Genomic DNA, 24726 nt, shown 5'->3' with positions numbered 1-24726 from the left:
TCCTTGTGCTGTGGAAACACTTCAGCAGGACAGAGGGCTCTGCTTACTAACTCCGGGACGGAAGCAGCAAGTTTTAGCCTGGATGCGTCAGGCCGGGAAGCAATACCTGCCACACGGTGGCATGGTGTGCTGCGGCGAGAGGCAGAGGCTCTTCCAGCTCGGGAAACGCCGCAGGAGCCTCCCGCGGGGGCGGAGCGCGGTGTGAGCTCCTCGGGGCCCGCGGGACCCTTTCAAGAGCAGAGAAGGACAAAGGACGCGGGTCCCTTCCTCACAGGCTGTCACATGAGGCCGGGGGGGGCCGGTGCAGCGCCCTGACCGAGGGCCAGGCGTGGCAGCGTTTGTTCCTTATCAGCCATCCCATGACCGTCCAGGGGAAGCCCACTTCCCCAACACCAGCGTCTCCCAGAAACAAACCCTCCTCCGAGTCCTCCACGGAGAGTGAATGCTGCTCCTCCTTGGCACCGGAGTCATGCACATGTTGCTCCAGGTCTGTCATGTCCAACAGAAAAGATGGTTCACTGCACTGCCGGGGGCTCCTGTCAAGGAGCACTCGTGTTCAGGATAAGGATGCACTGCCACTAGACTGGGCTAACCCGCTCAGAATGGCTTTTTCCTGATGGAGGCATCTCTCTGTTCCCAGCTCCTGGCTGAGGTGTTTGAGCAGAACAATCAGAGCCTGGCAGGAACCTGCTCTTGCGCTGCATTATTGTATGATGGGGGAGTCACGTTCCACTGAGGGAAACTGCCATGAGCTCTTTTTGAATTAGATGGTCAGGAACGAAATTATGTCAGCTGAGCCAAACATTTATTGTAACAAAAAACCAAAATTAAAAGGAGTTGCCCTACTAAAGAGGGCTAGAAAAGACAGACCAAGAGGAAGAAAAATGGGAAGCCAATTGGGGGGTGGGGAGGAGGCAGAGAGAGGGAGACAGAACGAGGGCTGGCTCGGACGCGGGCAGGGTTGGACACAAGTGGCTCAGGCAGGGACGCAGAGATGAAGCAGTCAGGGCGCTGCTCCGGACACAGGGAGGCAGGACAGACACCAGGGCAGGCAAGAGCCAGCGAGGGCCTCTGCAGGCTGGAGCCAAAGCAAAACCACAAGACACACAAGGGCCCAGACTCAAAAAGCAAGTCTCAAAGCCTCTCCAAAAGCAAAAAGCACAGTCTTAAAGCCCCCCACTCGAGTAGCAAGCTGCAAAAAACCCCCCACAGATTGTGGTGCAGTTACTTTTTCTGCCCCCTGGCTTCTTCCAAAGTCCGCCTGCTGGCAGGAGAGCATTGTCCCGGTCCAACCTTCCACTGCAGTTCATTGGTGGAGACCTTTGATAGAAGAGTGTCTGTGGAGGGTGTGGCGCCTTCGGGGTTCCCCTGCTGACAGCCTGTCCCATGTGAGACACGAACTTTGCCAGGCAAAGTGACTTTCCTCCATCTTTTCCTAGCTGCCCTCCTGGACGTGGTACATGTGCAACCCCTTCCCCATGTGCCTCTGACAGCCAGGGTTGAGACAAATCAAAAGTAAATTGGCTCCTCACAGGGAGTAAATATGTCACTGGTTTTGACACTGATGCGTCTGTGTCACAGTTTCCCAGTTAAGGGCCTCAATTTTCTCTTGTTTTAATGATTTAAGATTACCTCCTCCCTTTTAACTTCAGTTGTTCCCTTTCTGATGTTGCTGACCAGCAGCAGGGCAAGGGATCACTGTAACTGTCCATGAGAATCTTTGCTAGAATTCTTGGCAGTTCTCACTAAAACTCGGCAAGATTTGGCTCTGTACTTAATTGAGGAGGGCTGTGGTGCCCCAGTTCATGTCTGCCTGCTCGTCCAGGGAGCTGTCTGACAGATGTGCTCTTCAGTTGTTTCTGTAGAGCTTTTGAAGTCTCCTGCAGACCTCGGTCTCCATAGCCCTGAAGCTGGAGCATGACTGGAGTGTGTTCTATGTCCCTGGTGCTTCTCACCCACAGTACCTCAGACCACAGAACACTTAAAAGATTTCTTGCCTGTCCTAAAGGAATGTTTTATTTGGATAGGGCACACACTTTCAAAGTAACTCACAAACCTTTTTGAACAGCTTCACATGGATTTCTCTTTTGATGTGCTTGCTTCCCATGAGCTGATACCAAATTCTTTTCTTTAGGTGTGCCTGTAGGGTAGTGCCTTTTGTCTTCATTCCTTCATGTTCCTACCCATATTTCTCTCTCAAAATAGAGAAGGTTCAACACCCCTGCTACCACCACCTTGTTAAAATAAGAGATATATCCTGCAATGTTGACTTTTTGAAGCACTGTTAATCTTTTCTAGCTAATATTTGCTTCTCCTTTAACTTGATTAACCCATCAGTAAATTTATCTTTTCTAAACTGGAGAAATTAAACCCTTGAATTAAAGATTTGAAAGTAGTATAAGCCTCTTCCCTCTTCTGCCTAAGGAGGTGACTTGAAGGTGATTAGAGATCCACCTCTTAGTGCAGAGATTCCTTTTTGGACTATACATGCTTGACAGTCCCACTGATTTCAAGGTCTCTGAGGAAACTTGGGTGACATTCAGCAGAAATAATTCTGATGCTGCAGCTCAACCAAGATAGTGTTGGTATTTTGATCTGATTTAGTAACACAAGCCCCCTTCTCCAGCTGAGATTCCAGATACTAGTCAGCATCTCCACATTTAAAGAGAGATGCTGGCTCATTACCTACTATGAAAGGACATTGCTTAGCTCGTGGTTAAAATATGAAGCCAGAAGGTTTCTGTATATTTTTCTTATGGGGGGTGGGGGGGAAAGAAATCTGGTTTTATAGTGCAAAATACCGGTTTCCCTAGAAACCTCAGTTTCCTTTGTCCTGATTTCACTTCCCATGTTAGTTCTTCCTAACTTTTACTTCAGACTGTAGATGTAAACTGCATTTTGAATTATTTCTTCAAAGAGTAATGCAAATGCCAGCACTTGTGTAGTCCACCTTGTACTGTGATTTTACAAAGAGACTCGTGGCTGAATTCCAAACTCTGGCCTAAAATGGTTTCCAGTTTTAATTTAAATCATCTGATAAATTGACCAGCTAGACTTTAAATAGAAAATTACCTCAAAGTAAGGGGAAATCAAACTGCATGCTCAGGAAGTAGTTCTGGCCCTTCCACTTACCCTGAAAGAAAAAGGATGTCCCGAGTGCCCAAGTTTTCTTGCAGGTTTTCTTACACTGGATAAAAAAGATCAAGCAAGTGATAGTTTACATGGGTACCCAAGGATGGTATGTCATACAGGGAGATAGCAGGTATGAGCTAAACTTCCACACAGGAAGATAATTTCATGAGGACTTTAAAGCCTTCTACTGCTGTCTAAAAAAGACAGAAATTCCTGAAACGCACAGAGGTCACAATCAGACAATGCCAGGACATTGTGGAAGTGAGCAGTCCCCATTTTTGCCCCTTAACTGTGACTTCAAAGTCTCATGTGGCTCAGTTCTGCCATTCATCTTTAAATACCTTCTCTGAACCCTTGTTCATGATAGTTCACAATTTATCAACATTCTAATCCATCTGCACAATTTCTAGATGGAGAAGAATAAGAATGCTGCCCTTATACAACAAGATGTGTTGTCTTTCTTGCGTTTGCAGCCACATCCTACCTTGCTAGAAAGGTTTTCTCTTAAAACACAAACTTTGCCACAGTGAAAGAAGTCTGAGAATGCTCTATGGGCTCTCATCTCCTGACCTTTTCCCCTCAGAATTTCCAAACACACTGACAAGCCCGGGAATTTATTGGACCAGATCTGATTGCTCAAAAGACTGGAGCACTGAAGAATCATTTGTCTTGGTTGCAGCCTAGAAGGTTTGCTATGCAGTGTTTACATTAATTTTGTGTCCAGAAATCACCTTTATGTAACATTTAGCTGTTTATTATTGAAAAGCACATCTGAAATTATGCCAATACTTCTTCAAAGCCCCTAAATGATGTCCAGGTGTTAGAAAGATAAATTACTTGTTGGTAGAATTGCTTTGTTAAGTCTAGGGCTTGACATGCTTCAATGATCTCAGACCTGGGGGAGTGGGAAGAAGGATGTGTTTCTGATAGTGGGCACTGAGAATGCAGAATTTACAGGCCACAAGGACACTTGGCAGAACTCCCAAGATAAGGAAGAAACTAACAAGGCCGACTCAGCAACCGTGCTAAAATCAACTCCGACTGGGTAGAAGGTAATTCTGGCAGGAGAATTTTGCAACCACCAACTCACAGCCACCGACCCAAGAAACTCAGTGACTGAATAGAGAAAGACTGAGCATGGGACTAGTTAGCATGGGAAGCCAGAGAATCATTTAACCATTGGGAGGTAGAATACCAATTAATCAGGTAGCTTTTAGCCAATGAATATTGATACCTGTGTTTGATAAAATAGTGTGAAGTTCTGATGGTTAGAGAGCCAGCCTTTTGTGACTTAGCCCCCAGCTCCCTACTTTGCACAAACTAGAGCAGAAAATAGAAATACCTCGCCTTGGTGTGTGAATTGGCATCGTGCAGTGGTCAGCAAGCCTGCACTGGGGTTAGAGAAGAAACAAAATGGCACAGTCAGTCCTCTTGTGTAGTTACACTGCTGTCAGCAAATGGTCCAATTTCAGACTACAGTGCCTTTCTTTATATTATCTTCCAGCGTGGTAAAATACTCCTACAGATGGAATAAGTAAGTCATAGAATCACGGAATCATAATATGGTTTGGGTTGGAAGGGGCTTTGAAGGTTACCTCATTCCAACACCCTGCCATGGGCAGAGACACCTTCCACTGGACCAGGTTGCTCCAAGCCCCATCCAACCTGACCTTGGAAACTTCCAGGGCTGGGGCAGCCACAGCTTCTCTGGGCAACCTGTGCCAGGGCCTCACACTCACAGTACAGGATTTATTCCTAATATCCATTATAAACCTACCCTCTGTCAGTGTGAAGCAATTTCCCCTTGTCTTGTCACTCCAAGCCCTTGTAAATAATCTCTCTCCATCTTTGTTGCAGGCTGCTTCAGGTACTGGAAAGATTCAGTTAGATAGCCCTGAAGCTTCTCTTCTCCAGGCTGAACAATCCTAATTCCCTCAGCCTTCCCAAAATCATAAAACTTGAACACTTATCCTAGTGTTACTATAAATACTTAGTGCCGTGCCATTATCAATAGCATAAGCTTACCCAAAGAACTTCACTGCTTAACTAGAAAATAAGGAGCTACTTCTCTAGGTAGACATGGCACTAAGATTTTTCAGGCCTATTTCCTAATTTATGAGTTTACCTATTAAAATTAGTATAAAAAAAAGACAGCTGTGGTTTTGGTTTTGCTGTGGGTTAACTCTTGACAGGCAGATAAACCCCACAGAGTTTCTCATCTCTCCCCAGCAGTGGAGTGGTGCAGAGAATCAGAAGGGCAACACTGAGAAAACTTGTGGGTTCAGATAAAGACAGATTAGTAAGTGAGGGAAAGCTTTATGTGCAAGCAAAGCAAAATAAGGAATTTATTCCCTGCTCCCTAGGCAGGCAGATGTTCGGCCATTTCCAGGAAAGTAGGGCCTCAACCATAACCACAAATGTCCTCCTTTCCTCCTTCTTTCCCCCAGCAGTGATTGCTCAGCAAGATGCCATGTAGAATAGGATTCCTCTTCCATCTGTTGGGGTGTCCCAGCTGTGTCCCCTCCCAGCTCCCCATGCACCTCCTCATTGCTGGGGTGGTGGGAGAAGCAGAAAAGGCCTTGACACTGTGTAAACACTGCTCAGCAGTAACAAAAACACTGGTGCGTTATCAGCACTGTTAAGGTCGTAAATCCAAAACATGGCATCACACCAGCCACTATGAAGAAAAAGAGCTCCATTGCAGCAAAACAGAACACAGGTTCTGAACCTTGCCTGCAAACTCATGCATTTATTCAGTGAAAATCCCTGTTTTTACCAGCCCAAGTGAGATCCAACCTGGAAGCTGTGTAATGAACAGTTCCATTAGCATCTTAAGGGTGCTCAGAGGAAACCAATCTTCTAATAAGCTGGTGTTTATGTTTGGTTTTATGGGTAATTTTTTTTCCTCTGCAGGGAGAGTAGAAAAGAGTGGGAGGAAGAGTGTATTCTCTTCCACAGGGGGAGTGGAAGAGAATACAGCAGCATGCTCAGCTGGTTTATTAAAATCAATGAGTTAGAAAGCCATAAGTAGCTATGGAACTGAGGAAAAGAGAATATTAATAGACCATGATAAAACACTCCACAGAAAACACAGTTATGCTAAAAAGTATCCTGTTCCTTTCTGCAAAAGGCCCATCTCAGAGGGCACAACCAGGGTGGTACAGAAAGCTGCATCAAGAGCTTGTGGGGGAAAAGAGAGTTCTTTGTATTGTAAAGCCTATGAAAATTCTTTGCAGTGACAGAGCTGTAAGAGCTTTAAATTAGTGCAATGCCTTCAGGTTTAAATTCAAGGTAGAAGCATCCCCGCTCCCAAAGCAGCAGCCTTTATGTCACTGCTCTTGGACTGCAGCTTCAGAAACAGGCAAAACAGACCCTCAGCTTAGAAAACCTAAAAGCTCACTTTGGTTTCCTTGGGCAGATCCAGGAGCTACCTGTATTATACATGTAAATACTTCAGAAGAAAAAAACAAGAGCCTCAAAAAGGCGAAACAGCTTGGTAATTTGTAGAAAGTAATTTTGATCAAAAATACAATGCGTTATTTGATTGGTCTGAAGATGACATTCACAGAGCAGTGTTCCTGGTGATGTTGTGCACTGTACTGTAACAGTGGATAACAGTTGGACATAGCCAGTAGGATAACTGGATATGCTTTTCAAACTTAGTATTCATTGGATTATTCATTGAATTCTTCTGTACACTTCAGCTCTGCTGTAAAGTTCAGAGATATTTTTTCACAAGCTTCTAATGAGTTACTCTGGACCCATAATTACTGAGACCAAACTGAGTCAAAATGCTGAGTGGGATTACTCTTTCTCAAAGTCTGGAGTCACACAGAATGAATAAGTACATAAAGCATCGTGTGCATCCCCATATACATTACAGTCCAGTTACTGACCATAGTACTTACAAAGGGAGATTCAACATGTGCAGTCGTTTTTTACTTTTGCTACAAATTACGTAAAAGAATAAGCTACAAATAATATCTTGAAGCTGTTTAAATTCAGGGATGGCATTGCAATACACTAAAAAATTCTAAGGGTACCTAGTGCTGGTGCAGTAATACAAGACAACTGTAAGCGTGTATTACTAGTTGTTATTCATATTAGGTAAACATGGCTCAACTCAGCTTTACAAAGCAGGAAACAAGTCATGGAGAGTTGAAATTACGGAGTTAGGACAGTGTAGCCAGTCTGCTTTTTGTGAGAGATGCTCTTAAGCAGTGGCAGTAGTAATGTACTCATCTCCTGTAACTTTGCTCCTTGTGATCTACTATCCACCTCTGCAATTTTTTTCTGACCTTTTCTTTTTCTTCATTTCTTCAGTTGAGTGCCAAAAGGAAACATGCAACTTCAGTGTTACTATCAAAATAATATAGGGGTTTTTTCAGAGTGAGAAATACTCAGAGCTTTTAGAAAACACAACAGAAGTGTTGGGATGTATAAACAGGAGGAGAAGATATTGAACAGTATTTTTACATTATACTACATCAGCCAAACAAATTGATAGTATGGCTTGAGGAACAAGGATATAAATCAAGTTTTGTTAAAAGGGCTTATTTTGGTGTCTATGTGACAACTGTCATCACCATGATGTAAATACTTCATAATCCATTTAAATTTTCCTAAGTTGTATTACTTTGTGATCAGCTATGATTTATTTAATTTCTGTTGTACCCATCACTGAATTATCTGAGCACAATCTCTGAACAAGACAAATGGTAAAGTAGCAAAGGACTACAATAACTGAGCAGCCAGCAGGATAAGTCATACTGGCATATATTGCTTTGCCAAATCCTCTGTGAGTGCTTTCGTTTCTTTTCCTCTTTGGTTTAAAATGCAACACATTTTCATTAGTTTTGATGATGCAGAGGAGCTCTAAACTCCATCTACTGAAGGGAACTGTACAGTTCTTTTTAGTGCCTATGATCAGAGAATTGCTTCATTGCTGCTATGATTCATACATAACTTCACCAGCAAGAGAAAGCCCCTGATTAAGATAAAATAAAATAATACAATCATCTTAATGTGAATTAACCTTAGGAAATAGAGGTCTCTTTTCTTTTTAAAAAGCCCAAACAAATAAATCTAGCATCCTGTACTCTTGGAGATTCCTTTGGAAGTATCTTTGTTAATATATTCTACACAGGGATACAGGTAGGAAAAGACACTAAACCAATTTTCCTAGAGATACAAGATGTTGTGGACTGTAGGGCATTAGCAACAGCTGAAATAGGTGTTCTGAACAGGTTTTCAAAACATAATTTGTTTTGGATTTGTTTTCAGCACTAGACAGAATTTGGTGACAATAGACTGTAAAAAAACCAATGTTTTGGACCTCAATGTATTATAAACTGCCTTGATAATGCATTAAAACAGCCAGAACATACATCGATACGATTTTCTAATTTAATTTATAACTATTAGAAAAATAAATAATTTAACCTAACAAAAATGTTTATAATACTTTATTCTCAAAGCAGAACATGATTTATGCCCCCAGAGAAAATTACTGAGATAAAAAATGCATTCTAACTGAGGATTTGTTTTTGCCATTTATGTGTTACTTCCTTCAAGCAAAGTTATTAGCCCTTATTCAGGGTCTTGTTCCTGTTGAGAAGGGAAACTGATACAATGGCATTGAGTCCTTCTTGAATACAAACCTCATTGTTCTTCCAAAAAGAAGTGGTGTAAAATACATAATGAGTATCTAGTGGGGGATATTTCTTTTGCACTATGGTCCAAGGGTTGTTTGGTTTGGTTTGGTTTGGTTTGGTTTCATCTCCACACAGCATCAGACCTTGCATTTAACTCATCTACTTCTGGTTTTGACCAATCTTCCACTGGGTCTGTGTTTCCAGTGGCAACTTCAGATTCTTCCACTAACTTCCTCCAGAAGTATGGCAATACTACAGTCAGATTTGTCCTGAATTGCTGCTCCCTCCATGAAATTCAGGCCTGAACCCTCAAAACAGTATCTGATGTAGTCATATTTAGGTTCATTTGCTGCACAAAGGAACATTATGTTCTGGAAATAAAAGATCTGAATCAGGAGGAAATGTTGACTGCGACTGCCAGCACTTATCCACAAATAAGTGGATAAATAATCCACTGTTCCATTTCCCTTCTTTTCTGCATAGCCTTTTAAAAACCACTATTTCAAAGAAGAGATATCCCCAGCTTGACCAGCAGGTACAGATGGTGACAAAAGAACTCTTAATTACCTTTTGCTCAGGTTCTCACAGTATGTTCATGAATATTCACTGCTTGTCTATACCCATCAAATCGAGTTCTGTGTTTTCACTTCTACAGGTCCAATCCACCGGCTGCTGAAGTCAGTGGAAAGCCACCGTTGGAATGCTCTTAGTGAAGACTTAGGTGATATGAATGGCCATCTCACAGCCTCTTTCTAGAGTGGTTAAATTTACAGTCAACTGTCAGAATAAATCCTGCTTTTACATCAGTGTAAGCTTCTGTACTGCATCATCTAATATTCTTAAAGAAGTGCTCAGGAATTAAATCAAAGTAATGGAATCATGATTATCCAAAAATATCTGCTGCACATTACTTTGGTTGCCACAACTGACCTGTGCAATTACTGGTTCTACCATACATCATGTTTCTACAAAATGGCCGTCCTTCAACATTTTGACTTGCAAACAGCATATGGTTAAGGTATTTAGGATAAATTACTTTTGGTTCAGGACCAAGGGGGAATAGAGATAGCTTTAAATCAATATGGGAGGCTTAATCAGAAGACTCACAAACCATTGCAAAACAAATGCAGTCTGAAGGCCCAGATTCACTTCTGTGGCTGTTTCAGACTGCTGGAGTGATGCGAGTGAGCTGTCCCCTAGTCTCTTCATCATTCTGGATGTCACTTAGTTGCCATATGTTATCTGCTTTACTTTCCCCAGTCACTCTACACTTCACCATTCATTTGAGTTAGAACTGGAACAAGATGCCAGCTGAGAGAGTAATTTGGAGACAAGTGCATGTTATTCTTTATTCAGCTGCTGCCCGCCTGGTCCTGCATTCAAATGGCCAGATCGAAAGTGACAGAACCTTGTATTCCCCATTATAGCACTGAATTAGCCAAGTATATGGAACAGGGAGAGGATATTTATGGTATTAGCAGGGGAGTAAGGGAGCAAAAAAGGTTCCTGATCTCTAAAACAGTTAGATCTCTCCACACACTGATACTTGGACTGAAGTGAATGGCATTGCTTTAATACCTCACACACAAAATTCTTGATGGTGTTAATGAGCTGGTTCTGAGTCTGTCAAAACATACCTTAAGGACAACTGAAGTGGTCTTTGAGGCATCAGACTTCACTTTTGAAAAAACCTGTTTGAACTTCTTGAGGTAATGATGCTAGTGAAGCTTCCCTGAGGCTAGAACTATTTCTCTTTTGCCCCTAACATGTATTTACTGCTTCATTTATGTCCAGCTTAGATGACAAATTCTCAGAAATGGCCTTTAAAAAATACTTTGTCTGCAAAGTTTTCACAGACTAGGGAGAAAAAACCCCAAAATTGCAAAGGAATATTAAAGCTCTCTCCATTCCTCCACTATCTCACTTTGTTACTGTTAATGAAAATGTTTTACCCCATTACTTGTTATAGCTAAGATATTTCCAATGTTTTTGGCTTCCTTTAAATATTTGAACCCTAAATACATGACCAAGATGAAGTAAATGCATATTGTGAAATTAAGGAGTATTGATGAACTCAGACCACTACAACTACACAGCCTAAAGAGAGGGTGGTCATAATCCCCAACAGAGAGGTCCTGAAACTTCTTAAGAACTCAGCTGCTGCAGGGGGGGGCCTTGATGGAAGAACTGTGCCCACAGGGAGGTCTGCAGGACCGGTCTCCATACACACAGCATGCCACAGTGAATTTTGGAACGCCACAAATACATGCATCATTTTAGGCAGGTAAGAAGCTGATTTACTCGTACCATGGGGCCATCAACACATTGGTACAGGGATCTAATACTGAACTCAACAGACACTCCATCAACATCCATGGAGCCACAACTAGTGATCCATCAAAATCCATGCTCAGCTGCCTCAGCTGAGGCTGCAGGCAGTGACCCTCATTAACACAGAGCTAAGTAGATGATGCCTGAGCCTCCTTAGGGACCCAAAGCAGGCCAGTCCCAGGAAGCTCTGGTGCATGGGCACCTTGCAGCACACCCTGTGCTCATATTAAAGGACTTGGCTCCCCACAGGAGCCAGCAAAGACCAGCACTGATCACCAGGTAAAGATCTGTTGTATATATATAGAAGTGCTCTACAGCAGACTCTCAAGCTTGTGTTTCTTGCTGCAAAGGTGTGTGTCAGTCATGAGACAACTGTCCACCTGCATGGTTCTTCTGACGCTAAGTGCTCACTGAGCTGGCCCCGAGCTTCCTTCAGGACAAGGAACACGGAAGGTGTGACTTTGCACACTGGGCTCCCCAGTGAGGATCAAGACGGGGTATCTCGAGTGGGGATTTAATCCGCGATGCCATGAGCTCTGGGGCACAGAGGGTGGCTGGTCCAAACAGACAGCCTGGCCTCACACTCAACTCAGCGGGCTTTGGGCTCTGTGCTGGCCTAAGGTGACAGTAGGGCTATTCAGCCTGGAGAAGAGACTCAGGGGTGACCTTATCGCTCTCCACAACTACCTGAAAGGAGGGTGGAGCCAGGTGAGGATCGGGCTCTTCTCCCAGGTAGCAAGTGACAGGACTTACTAAAGCTGCTCCAGGAAAAGTTGAGGTTGGACATTTGGAAGAATTTCTTCACAGAACGGTGATTAGACATTGGAATGGACTGACCGGGGAGGTAGCGAAGTCCCCATCCCTGGAGGTGTTTAAGGACTGGACGTGGCACTCGGTGCCATGGTCTGGCTGACAAGGTGGGGATGGGTCACAGGTTGGACTCTGTGATCTCAGAGGTCCTTCCAGCCGGCCTGGCTCTGTGATTGTGTGCCGGGGGCCGCTGCGGGCGCTGCCCGGGCCCGGCGGGGGCGGCGCGGGGCGGAGGGCGCTGCGCAGCCGGTGCAGTGCGGCGGGCGGGCCCGGCGGCTCCGCGGCCATTCCACGCGGCGGCACCGGCCTCGCACGGCGGCACCGCGGGAGCCGCCGCAGCCCCGCCATGGCCAAGGAGGGAGCGCAGCGAGCCGAGGAGACGGAGCAGATGATCGAGAAGGAGGGCGGCAGGGAAGCGGCCGAGGGCGGCGCGGGCGGCAGCCTGCGCGCCGGGGACGCCAAGGAGATGCGAGCCGTGGTGCTGTCCGCCTTCGGGGGGCTCAACAAGCTCCGCGTGTCCAAGAAAGCCATGCCGGAGCCGCAGGAGGGCGAGCTGAAGATCCGCGTCAAAGCCTGGTCCAGTATCGCCCCTCGCCCTCTCCTTCCCGCGGGGGGCGGCGGCGCGGGCGGGGTGCGGGGTCCCGCGGGTGCCGGGCGGCCGGGCGGCCGTGTGCTCGGAGCGTGCGAGCCCCGCAGCCCCCGGCTCTTGCGCCGACTTCCCTCACCTGTGGCTTCCCCGCGGGGGAGCCCCGCTCCCGGCAGCCGCCGCCGCCCCGTCCCTTCCCCGCGGGCGCCGGGACCCCCGGCTCAGCGCTGAGCTCCGCGCAGCCCCGGTCCGGGGTGGGCAGCGGGGTTTGTGTGCGCTCGGCAGCGGATGCGAAGGGAAGAAAATTGTCAGTGGTATTTCATGGTACCAGCTGAGAGGAAGGGGGGGGGGAAAAGCCTGGGCAACTGCGTTCAGGGTTTGGGTTTCTTTGAGAAATGTGGGTGCCAGCTTGTGCGTGTTGCTCAGCACCTCTTTCCCGTCTGACACTGGCTGTTGTTTTTCTCCTGGGAATCGCTTACTTAAGTCAGCATCCTTTTTCCTCGCAGCTGGTGTGGCAGCGTGGCCAGAGCTCGGGATAACTTCCCAGCTTTAGTCCCTGTGTTCAGGTGACAAGTGGCTACAGTATGGCAGCATCCTGAAACAAGCTTTCCTAGATGGCTTTTTTTTCGTATTCCCAGACAATCGGAGCAGATTGTTCTTCCTAGATTGCTGGTTCGTAGTGCACATGTTCCTTCGTGAAAATAGGATTAATTTTTTTGAGTGACAGAAGCCACATTAGGATCTTACTACACAACTTGATGTTTACCAAAGACTGAATTAATTTTGCCTAGGCAGGGATTTATCTTCTGTTGTCCTTTTCTGCTATGTGAAAACATGGAGCTTCTGGAAAGGGAAGGCCAAGTTGTTTACTTAAGAAGTAACTTGTGTTAAAACTGTTACTGAAAGGGGGCAGTGAGCTTGTTTTGAATCATGTATCAGTGGATCTGCTTCAGATCTTGGAATATCCTGATAGGTTGATGTAGCTGAGTCTCTTGACCTGTTCAGATGCTGTGCTTTCCATCCTGTTCTTAATGGTGCTCATAAGGTTTGGGACCCATGTGAGTATTCCCCCTTCCAAGGTGTTGCCTATGAAAAATAGGGATATCCATCAATCTGAATGAGTACTAATAAATAATGGGCTGGGATTTTTTTGCATTCACGTTTGGTGTTGGGTTTTTTTCCTCTCTACTAGTCACAATGGGAAATGCAAGAAATTCTGTGCTAAGTGAATAGAACTGATGGTAGCATAGTAGCTGTTGGGCAGCTCATTTTGCTATCAAGCAGGGCTGTATTTCCATTTGAGAACAGTCTGTTTTGTTTCCTGAGTGATTTTTTTTTCAGCCATTGGCTTAACAAAAGTTAACATGCAAAACTAAAAATATTATTAGCACATGGATATATTCCTAGAAATGTGTCAGGGATTTACAGCATTTTCCAGTACCTGTATAAATTCCACTTTCATGAAACCAGTAGCTGCATATGTATCACAAACAGCAAGCTACCTGCACAAGAACACTTGGCTATAAAATAGAATTGTGCAGCCACAGCTGCAGCTGCTCTCCAGGGCTGCAGTATCAGTAGAGCTGTGTGAGTTGCATGCGTGCTGTTTGACATCAGCAGACTGCTCAGCTGCTCCACAGTTAACTGCCAGGTTGCACAATGCCTCGTGTGTTTTGGGAGCTTCCCTTCACGCTGGAGGAGCCTGCAGGCTGGGTAGCATCTGCTTGTCATTCCTCACTGGAAATGGCCATAGGGCTGAAATGTGACCAGGTCACCAAAGTGTGCTTCCAGGCAAGGCAAAATCAGTTTGCTGATCTTTTTGACCCAAGCCTGTAAATGCAGAAGATTGATTGGGATGATGATGGACTCGGGAGACCGGATGAGAAGGGTGTTGGCTCTGCCCAGGGCAGCGTGCACGTGGTGATGCAGGCAGTGCTGAACACACCCAAGATGAGTTGCTCCAGTCATCAATACTTCTTACAAGTCATGTTATCAGTTGAATCAGTTTTGTAGTTGACTGCCCCTAGAGATTATTATTATTATTTGACTCGACAAATTGATGGAGAAAAATAATCTTTATTTTAAGAAGGATATGCACATGCTTGATAAATAGTATACACCAGTAGCAGTGCAAGTTCTGTGTGGTCTCTGAATTCCCTGGGGATAAAACCAATTGAATCATATGTCTAGACCCATTAAGTCATATACATACACTTCGTAGTATGGTACCAGAAATGGAGGAGATGGAAGCTATGTTGCTATTAGCACTAAGCCAGATGAATAATTCTTTTGAAGGTCTGGAATATCAGTGATCCAATTGAAAATGTGTCAGCTGAGATGAGTCATGTGTTAGCCTCATTCAGTGACTAAGAAATGGAACAGCCATCGATGTCCAAGCTGAGTCACAGCTTCTTCATATTTCCTGAAATAATATTTGATTGATAATGATGAAGCAGTTGAAATTCCTGTATTTGTTTGTATTGTAATTTGCAGGCAGCAGAATGTTGGGATACATACTGTTTAAAAGATGAGACAAGTAGCTAGAACGAACGGAAGCCGTATTTCGGACAGGTTGTGTGAATAAGCAATGGTGTCTTATAATTACATCCCTCTATTGTTCTTTTCTCTCTTATAATTATTTCTTCCTTGTGCTGCTGTACATGTGCATCATGAGGAATGAGGCAGAAGTGACCCTTCTGACTGTGACTGTGAGACAACAGCACTTTAAAAGACTGGAGCAGATAAAAGAAATTCTAAGTGTAACAGCGTAGTGGACAGAGAATCAGTGTTGCTCCTAAAGGCAGCCTTGCTCATATAGTGTTGGTGTTTCTGGATAAAAAGCGTGAGACCTGATAACTTTAAACCTTTCCTTTATATCTATAGATACAGGTATAGATATAGATATATGGGGTTTTCTGTTTTTTAATTTAAAAATTGGGCAGTTTGCTGGCTCGGGTTAAGAGGAAGGATTTTGAGAATGCAAAACTCAGTACTCCTTATATTTGCTCTTGACTTATATTTGCATTTTATTAATTTCAGTAATTAATTTCAGTGGAGTTTTACTGCGAAATAAGAAAGACAGACCAAAAGCAGCACCTCTCCAAACCAAAGTGTCATAGAGTGGTCTGCATGATTTGGGATTTTGCAATGGAAGGTATTGGGCATCCTTGAGTGTGTGGGATGGAGCAAGGAACAACAAGCTGACTGTTGCTTTCCATATGTAAAAAAAGGGAAATAAAAATGCAGCAAAACTAAACCATAAGTACAAAAAATAACATTCAAGGCCCTCTAAAGTACCTGGTGTTACGGTAGAGCACTGTAGACTCAGAAAATCAGATTCAGATTCAAGGACACTTCCATATTTGATAAACTCTGCCTCCAGTGATGCACAGTTAATCCAGCCTGTGCAGGTCACAGAGACATCCTTGCTCCATCACAGGGAGGTTCTCGCAGAGCTCCTGTGTCAGTGTATTGTTCTTGGTAATTCATATCCTTCCCTATCTTCATTTGCATCCAGCTCTTGATTTAGGATTAAAAATACACTGCCTACTTTTTGTCACTGGATTGCTTTGCATTTACACTTCTCCTGCTGCATATATGCCCTTACCTAAAGTTCAGGAGTCACTTTCGAACAGGCTGTGCTGGCTTGCCCTGGTACAAGAAATAAACTGTGCTTAATTTCTAAAACCACCACTCTTCATGAAACGTATTTTCTTGTGATGTTCTGTGCAACCAAACTTTTCCAACAGTCTGCTGTTGATTGAATCCCAAGGAAAGACTTGGGTGTCTTGGATGTAGTTACAAAACTAGCCATCCGTCTTTAGGCCCTCCAGGTTATTCTAAGGAAAAAAAAATGGCTGAGTTAACAAATAAAACATAATCATGCTTTCAGATCTACTGGTGTTCAAATTTCTCAGGTAAAACAAAACTTCTGTCCTTCCTTGAAAGTGGAGAAGAATAGGTATAAATACATGTATATGAGTACCAGGGATGTGACAACATGTAAGAATGTATGAGGTGACAGATTAAGTGAATGAAGAAGAAACTCTCTGTAAAGTGACTAGAAATTATTGGAAAGCCGGGTCAACACTCCATGTTTCAACTAGTAATTAAATTGATAAGAACATGAGACTTGATTATTACATACCATGTGTAGTGTTTTTTCTTCCCTTATCACACCTGTTCTAGTGTGAAATCTTGCAGGTTTACTTTAATAGAGATGAACTCTCAATATAATTTTGCTGCCCTTCATTGGGGATAAAGAATGGAATTAGGACAGAGCTGAGCTGCCAGTATTGTGTCATTAGATGCAGAACTGAACATGTGCCTTTTCAAAAACTGTCTGACAAGTTACTTCATGAGAAGGAATCTATTTGTGATCATTGTCATTAGCAAGAGCAATGGCCTTTGCATATTCACCTGTCTCCTTCTTGCCTACTTGTTATGACATCACAGTGTTTCCTGCCTGTTCTTGCAGAAATGTAGGGAAAAGTTAACTTCTTGTAAAATGCTTGCAGTGGGGAAAGATGTATTTTAAAAACTGTTGTTGAAGGTGATGCACACAGATAGTGGTTGCCACCATCAGTGCTGTAGGGTTCCTGGGTTCGTGGTATGTTTTGGAATTTTTTGTCTGTTTGTTTGTTCCTCTTCCCGAAACAATGACTGCCTTGCAGGCATTTTGCTGTTTGGAATTTCTCTTTCATTATTGACATTATGGTAGGAAGTGGTCTTACCCACTGGATAAGAAGTGACCTTTCCAAAATAATTTCAGATTTTCCAACTTAACTGTGAGAAAACCTCTCCTAACCTTCCATATGGTTGATATTATAAGCTTTGTGTAGGAGCATGTGAAAGTTGTGCATTCAGGTTGCTCTTAAACCCTCTGCCACAATTATGAATGCTTACATTTGGTGGGATTTCCTTCCCCCTCCCCAGTGACCTACATGCCATGAATGCCATGTTGTCTTCATGTTAGGGCTGTGTGTCTACTCTACGTTTTAATTTGTTGGGTCTGTTCAGTCTGTCTGTGTCTTGATTAGTATCTAAGGCTCCATCTCATAAATCCTTGTGCACATCAGTAATGTGACGTATCCAAGCAGTTGCTGGTATCACATGTGTGAGTAGGACTGGCTGCCTGCTTGACTAACCATAAAAACAGGGCTGTGTTTTGGAACAATGGATTAATGATGAAGAGGTTTTCAGCTAGTTAGGAGTTTTAAAGTTTTAACTATGGCATTAAGGCCAGTAATCAATATATGCACATAGTAGATAAGCGGTGACTTTTCTTTTTTTTCTTCTTTTTTTCTTCTTTTTTTCTTCTTTTTTTTTTCTTTTTTTTTTCTTTTTTTTGTGGCTGCCTGGAAAACCACAAAATTTTCCTTAATAAAATTGGATAGCATACAAAACACAATGCAAAAGTGCTTTAGGATTTTTGCAAAGCTGACACTATGGGGAAAGACCTATCTTTTTTTCTGAGCAGCAAACCTGAGGACTTCAAAGACCTTAATAACTTTTGCAAAAATGTACAAACACAATCCAGGAAACAAAAGCTTTAGAACAAGACCCTATCTGGTACTTAGTAAGTTCATGCCAGAGTTTGGACTCCTGCCTGAGAAAAACACAAGATGCATTCCTGGGGTCACATCAAAGGTTAGGACAGTTAGATCATGTAGCTCCTAGCCCAAAATACCTATAATGTGTGAGGCTTGGGGTTTTTCTTCCTAAATTGACCTGGGTTTGTTTGCCAGTTGGTAATGCATTCTTAGAAATGTCAGTGTTTTGCTGTATTGAATTTTTAACTGCCCTGGGTGCCTGCTCAGCAGTCCAGTAAGCTCGGGGCTGCTGGCAGCTCTGGTTGCTGGGCATGTGTACCCTCTGCCCAAGAGTGGGAATGTCTGCTGGGCCCCTGTTACCCTGCAGAGCCCAGCTTTTTAATGCTGCCCTGGAGTTTTCTGGCTGTCCCATCACTCGGGTCAAGTTTTCCTTCTCTACTTTGATCTGTGGTAATAGTCTTGATTTTATTTTTTCCTGTGTTTTACAGTGGTTTGAACTTTATTGATCTGATGGTGCGGCAGGGGAATATCGACAACCCTCCTAAGACGCCACTTGTTCCTGGGTTTGAATGTTCTGGAATTGTAGAAGCTCTTGGAGACGCTGTGAAAGGATTTGAGGTAGTATTTTTTATTTTCAAAGTGAGAGTTATAAGTCTCATATAAATAATCACCAGTTTCTAATCCTTTCTGCTCTGCTGGTGACAGCACCCTTCACCACCCTGTTGAGATCTAAAAGGTCAATTTTTCCTTGTTGCTTCCCAAGCATGAGAATGACCTCTTGAATTAGTTTCTGAATTGACCACTGTCATCTCCTTCAAATCCTTCCTGAAAAGTCACTTGTGCCATGTGCACATCCTGATGGCTAAATAGGATCTGGAAAGCAGGACTGATGTCCTTTAATAAAATGAAAGAAATTAAGTTAACTTATTAAGTTTCTTTTCTTGGCCATGTTTGCTGTAATCACTGCTCTTTTCCTCAAAGCCCAGGTGCTGCTGATTCTAGTTCCAGCTTTTGATCTCGGGATAAGGAGAGCCCTGTTTACAATAAGCATTGCTTCTTAAAACTGTGTGCATTAATGAGGTGCAGATTAAATTATCCTGATTCTGGATATAGGACTTATTTTGATTTCTCCAGAAAAGCATCTATTTCACCTGACAGGATGTGATGAATGACAAATAGTTTATGTATATAATAAAGCTTTCATAAGTGGTTATGGGCTCTTTGGTATCTCTTATTGCATACAAACAGCATTTTGTCCTGCCTCCTATTCCATTATTGATATTAAATGTCTATATTCACTGCAAACTTTCATTTTATTGCCTAAGTAGGTTAAAAATTTTGGAAACAAGTCCTGAGCAAATCATGTCAATCCTGTCTTAGTTATTTGCAATCAGTCATGTCAAAAGGTAATCAAATTTTCTGAATTCTTATTATATCTGGATCTTAAGAAGGTATAAATAAATATAAATATTTTTATTTAAAGATAACATTTTTCCCTTCTTGAAAAGCTAAAATATGTCAGTTGAATGAAGATAATGGCCATTTTAGTTTCAACTATGGTTTCAGTGATGAGATCTTCTTAGGGGATTTCTCTCAGTTCCCTTCCTGCCTCATTTCTGCCTTGAAACAAGTCGTAATCTTTCAATGTATTTGTTACAAACAATAACTGAATTATAATTTTGCTGTTTGAAAACCTTTGCTGCTTCAGTAGTTCTGCTCTAGTATCTGTACTTCATAGCTGTGCTCCATATCAAAGAATATTCTCTGAAAGGAGTACAGAAAGCCTCTGCTCTAGATCAGCACTCTCATTTTTAAAGTTGTTGCTATTTTTAAAGGGCATTGTGAGGCTACAGCATATGGTGCTTGTTTGAATAACACTGCACCTGACTGATATACGGTGCCTCTTTTAAAGTGACGTCTTTGTTCTGACTGGGGAGCACATTTGTGCACTGGTGTACTCCCTGCAATTGAAACAAGCCATAGTATTTCATTTTTTGTATATAATCTGCATAGGCCTGGTTGTGTTTGAGTGATCTAGAAAAGGGTCCACACTCAGAATGACAGCTGTGCATGGGAATGAATCCATCAGCAGGAGAACGTGCCACGAGGATGACGGAAGAATGTTTTGTTGGTTTCTTTAAGGAATTCTTGCACAGAACAGGAGCACACCAGATCTCTTGGTGTCTCCTTGACATCTGTTGTTACCTCTGCCCACAGCAACGGCAGAGATTGCACCCTCTGTCTTCTGACCTTCTTTCCCTGGGTAGAGCTCTTCCAGTTCAAGCCCTCCTAAAATACGTGTAATGCCTATTCCTTCTCCCATTAAAAGAAAAAGCTGGTTTCTGATGATGACAGCTGTATCAGGCCTGATCTCTCTCCAGTTTTGGGGATGATTTCCAAGAAGTGAGGTCTAATCTGACTAGGCTCTGAATAGTGTCTGGTAAGATGTGGTACCTACTGTTACCAAGAAACCCCTTGGGAATCACCAAGAGGGACTTCTCTGCATTCTTTTTGGTAATCATTTATGATTTATGGCAAGAATATAGGGCATATTAACATCTGCACTAGTTAATCCTAGCAGACTTTCTATTTTAGATGCTTCTCTAAGAGCAAAAGGGAACCACAGAGTGATTACCAGTGAGGCATTGTTAATTTGAATGTTTTTCAAAAGGAGGAGGCATTTCAGTGAAATTGGAATGACAGCTCTGTTTCAGCATTCTCATTCTAAAAAGAGACAAATCCTTCAGAACTGTCAGCAGCATCTTAGCTTTGAGCAAACCTGCAATATCCCAAAGCCAAAGCGGTGACAAGCGCTCAGGAGACCAAAATGTGCTTGTGCTGTAAACATTTGCCTGAAGGCAAAAGTGTTGTGCTTTACTCCATACCTGTAGTTTCTAAAGCATTAGAGAGTATTAGTAGAATGTGAGAGTATCAGGCAGATAAGCAAAGTTATTCTAGAGGGACAGCTGCTGTTAGTTTTAGTTAAAACACAAAGACCTGGAGTTTGATGCTATTCCTGTCTTATCCTGTGGCTCCATTGAAGAGCTCCTTTCGTGGTTAAGGATGTTATTTTGGTTGGTGTATTCCAGAAAGACAAAGGGTCTGAAGCAAGGTAAAAGATGCCATGGGGTTGCTGGTGGCAAGCAATTATTGAGAGTTTTTAAGAGTTGTGCCTGTGAAGATTTTAATACACACTGGCCAAACATTTGCTCGGTGTGGCTGTCCCTTGCAGACCCAGCAGCCCGGTTCCAGGGCTGAAGGTGAGCGTTGCTTTACAAGTCTGGCTGTGCCTTGTTGTTACTCTTGTCCATCTGAGAAGAGTCAGTATCTCTGATTTAAAAACCTGAAGCTGCAATGAAGGCCATATACAAACATAAGAGCTTGATGTGCTGGACCTCTGAAAGGTTCCTAGGAGCAGCCAGCTATACCTAATATTTACAGAAAGCCTTTATATCTCCATAGTGAATTACTCTTTCACTACCATGTATTTTCAGAAGAAACTGAGTAGAGAAATGTTGCATTTAAGGTAATATTTCATTGCTCCTTTAAATCCTGTCAAATTCACTTTGCAGATTTAACAGTGCCTTAAAATCCAAAGGTATATTTTTGATGTTTAAGGCAGCTTATTTGAAGCTGTAGAATCAAATTCTGCTCTGATGCATGGCTGTGGAGATTACAATCATGGATATGTCCTGGTAGAATCAGTTAATAGGATAATAAAAACAGAGAGTGGATACAGATGGTGTTATGTTCTGAATGAGAGCTTTTGCAACCCTTTCATGTGCTCCATCTACCAGAGTACAAGGCCTCCCCTTCTCACTCCACAGAGAGGAAAGGTGGCTCTAAATTAGTGTGAGGATTGAGAAAACAAAATGAAAATTATCCTGGATATAATTTTCTTTATTGCATGCTTCTCATCAATATAATTATAACCTTTTCCCCTCATTTCTTTATCTTTAAGCAAAATTCCTGGTTATTAGTAAGAAGAATGCTGTTTTCATTGTTTACCTTTGTTATTTGAGAGCTCTGCTAGCAAAAGATGATCTGTATTAGTGATGATACAGACTGCTCTATCAGACAAGAGTGTAGCAAAAAAAAAAAAAGAAGAAGAAGAGGTGGCTTTAACTTCTTTTGGTTATTTTTGTTACATTAAAAATGGTAAAAGCCCAAAGCTGAGCAGCTTAACTGCTATTTTGCCAAAGATGTGGAGCACCATTTTCCTCACAGTCAGCCGGTGACCCACACCTTGAACAGGACTTGCAGGTATTGCAGGTTGCTCTCTACAGTCTCAGTTGCAGTCAGATCCTCAACATTGTTTTCTTCCTTGTTTGTAGATTGGAGACAGAGTCATGGCTTTTGTGAACTACAATGCCTGGGCTGAAGTAGTGTGTACCCCAGTAGAATTTGTCTACAAGATCCCAGATGACATGAATTTTTCTGAAGCTGCTGCATTTCCCATGAACTTTGTAACTGCCTACATGATGCTCTTTGAGGTTGCTAACCTGAGAGAAGGCATGTCTGTGCTGGTACACTCGGCAGGAGGTGGGGTGGTAAGTTGGAACTTTTGTTGCTTTCTTGTCACTGAGTAACTGAAGGAGTCTGATGTGTCTTGATTGCTGAAATGAGCCAGAACCTGCAGTTTGATTTGATATCCCTGTGTGTGAGGGATTGCACTGGGAGGAACTGCATCTGCTTTCCCATCCAAATGCTGATGTGAATAGTTGGCAGGAGCTCTTGGTGAAATAAAAATGTTGTGACACTAAACTCTGAAAAAACCTCACGAAAAATCCCCTAATTGGTTGTCAGCAGATCAAGGATCAAGTGTTGTCCCAACTACTGCATTCCTGAACTTACACATGTTGTACTTTTATGTTAAAGAAGAGTGTAGTGAAAGGAATAAATAAGCTCCCTGCACAAGGTCTTTGTAGGTAACCCTAATCCTCCATACAGTACTCGTCCCTCTTGGAATACACGTGCACATACAACATGTGAGTGTGTGTGATGCTTTCACTGTGAAAGATTTCTTTTTCCCCTGTGTTGTAGATGGACTGAAGGCAGTGAAAAATTCTCATGTGAACCCTGAGGAAAAGGTACAAATTCTAAATTGGAGCCAGTGGTGGCTGCTGCATGTTACAGTTTGGATCATTCCTGCGGAGGCATTGTGTGGCACGGGCAAAGGATGAGTTTATGGGAATACCAGGCCACACAGTGAAATAAAGAGTTGGGATTTTGTGTTACCAGTTCCTTGAAGTATCTTTTAGGAAAATCTCTATCCTCTGAAAAATATTAAAGTTTTGTGCAGAATATTAAGATATTGACTGGGAAGTTTGTTTACATTTGAAATTATGCAGTCCTTTTTCATAAGACAGATTTTTCGAGCTGAGCCATTAGCAGATACCAGCCTTTGAAACTAGAGTACCTTTTCTGTGTTCTTGTTATGGCTTATTTATGCTAAATTAATGTTCTGTTTTCTACTGAGGTCTGGTGGGCAGCCCCAAACACGCCATCCTTAATTCTGTACCCTTAGACCTTCTTTCGGGTTCTCATATAAATGAAGGCTGTAATCAGTGGAATAAATTCATGAGTTCCCTGTACAAGGTAGTTTTAGCTAACCATAATCCCACTGGCAGTAAAGGGTTGGTCCTATTGGAATACTCGTGTAAATGAACGGAATTTATAATCGTATTATGCTCTGGCACAGCACAGCCCCGAGTGTTATGGCTGACTATTGTTCTGTAGTGGGAAATCTCTTCGTGTGGAATTCAGGGCTGTTAAAGCAACATGAGGCCACACATTCAGGGGAATATCCTACAGGAATCAAAGTCTCAGCTGTAGCTCTAAGGCCATTTGCCCACCTGGCAGTGGGCATACAGAATTAGCCCCAAAGCAATCCTGCACATACCTGTGTCTCTAGAGAAAATGAACTCCTCCTTTTTAAGATTTCTGTGTTTCTTGCTCTTTCTGACCTCAGTTGCCTCTGTTACTTCCTTCTTCTTTTCCTATCATGCTTTGTTAATGTCAGCTCTCACGTATCTTCTGCTCTAGTGCCCGGTTTCTCTGCTGGGCTGTTCCTGGAAGGAGCTGCTGGCTTCCTCTGTCATCCCAGCTGTTCAGTGGGCAGCTTTTGGCTGGTCCTCTGCTGTGGCTGCTCAGAACCTTCTCTGAGAGAAGCTAAGGGAAGGATGGATCCTGCTTGGCTGCCAGGAGAACAAGGAGAAATCAGATCCATCACTTGCTAAGCAGTTAAATAAACCAGAGTTTCCAAGGAAAAGACCAGACATGCAGGAAGAGCAGCCAGGCTGGCCAGTAAGTGACGAAGGGCTGTGTAGGATCCCGGGGGGACTGTAAATGAGAGGGAGACCATGTGATGAAAGGGCTGGCCAGCCTGCAAGCCAGGATGCTGATCATTGTCCCAGGGCCTCACACAGTCCCTTGTTCCTTGTAAGGGAAGAACACGGAGAGCAAGAATTGGAAATTTTCCCATTGCTTGATAGGTTTTTGAGGTAAAATACCACTCTGAAGATGCATGGATTTTTTGTTCTTTCTGCTAAGCAGGCATAAAGATTTCAGAAGGGTCTGTGTTACCTTAATAATCTGTCTGTTAATCCTTTGAGAAATCTGACCGTTTCAATCAAACAAATCATTCTCACAAAGATCTTTG

The 24726-nt window shown here is 43.1% G+C and overlaps 1 protein-coding gene across 1 annotated transcript in view; it reads left to right on the top strand.

The window, feature by feature from the left end:
• The first annotated feature begins 12148 nt into the window (after positions 1-12148).
• The window catches only part of VAT1L (vesicle amine transport 1 like), a 56593-nt gene continuing 44015 nt past the window's right edge, over positions 12149-24726 (top strand). Inside the window, exons 1-3 of the mRNA XM_032121658.1 lie at positions 12149-12503; positions 18554-18683; positions 22400-22615. Of these exons, the coding sequence (XP_031977549.1) occupies positions 12274-12503; positions 18554-18683; positions 22400-22615 (576 nt within the window). The 5' untranslated portion in view covers positions 12149-12273. The remainder of the gene's footprint in view (positions 12504-18553; positions 18684-22399; positions 22616-24726) is intronic.

The sequence above is a fragment of the Corvus moneduloides genome, chromosome 12 (assembly GCF_009650955.1).
Source record: "Corvus moneduloides isolate bCorMon1 chromosome 12, bCorMon1.pri, whole genome shotgun sequence".
Lineage (NCBI taxonomy): Eukaryota > Metazoa > Chordata > Aves > Passeriformes > Corvidae > Corvus > Corvus moneduloides.
This window is presented reverse-complemented; position numbering and strand designations above follow the sequence as displayed.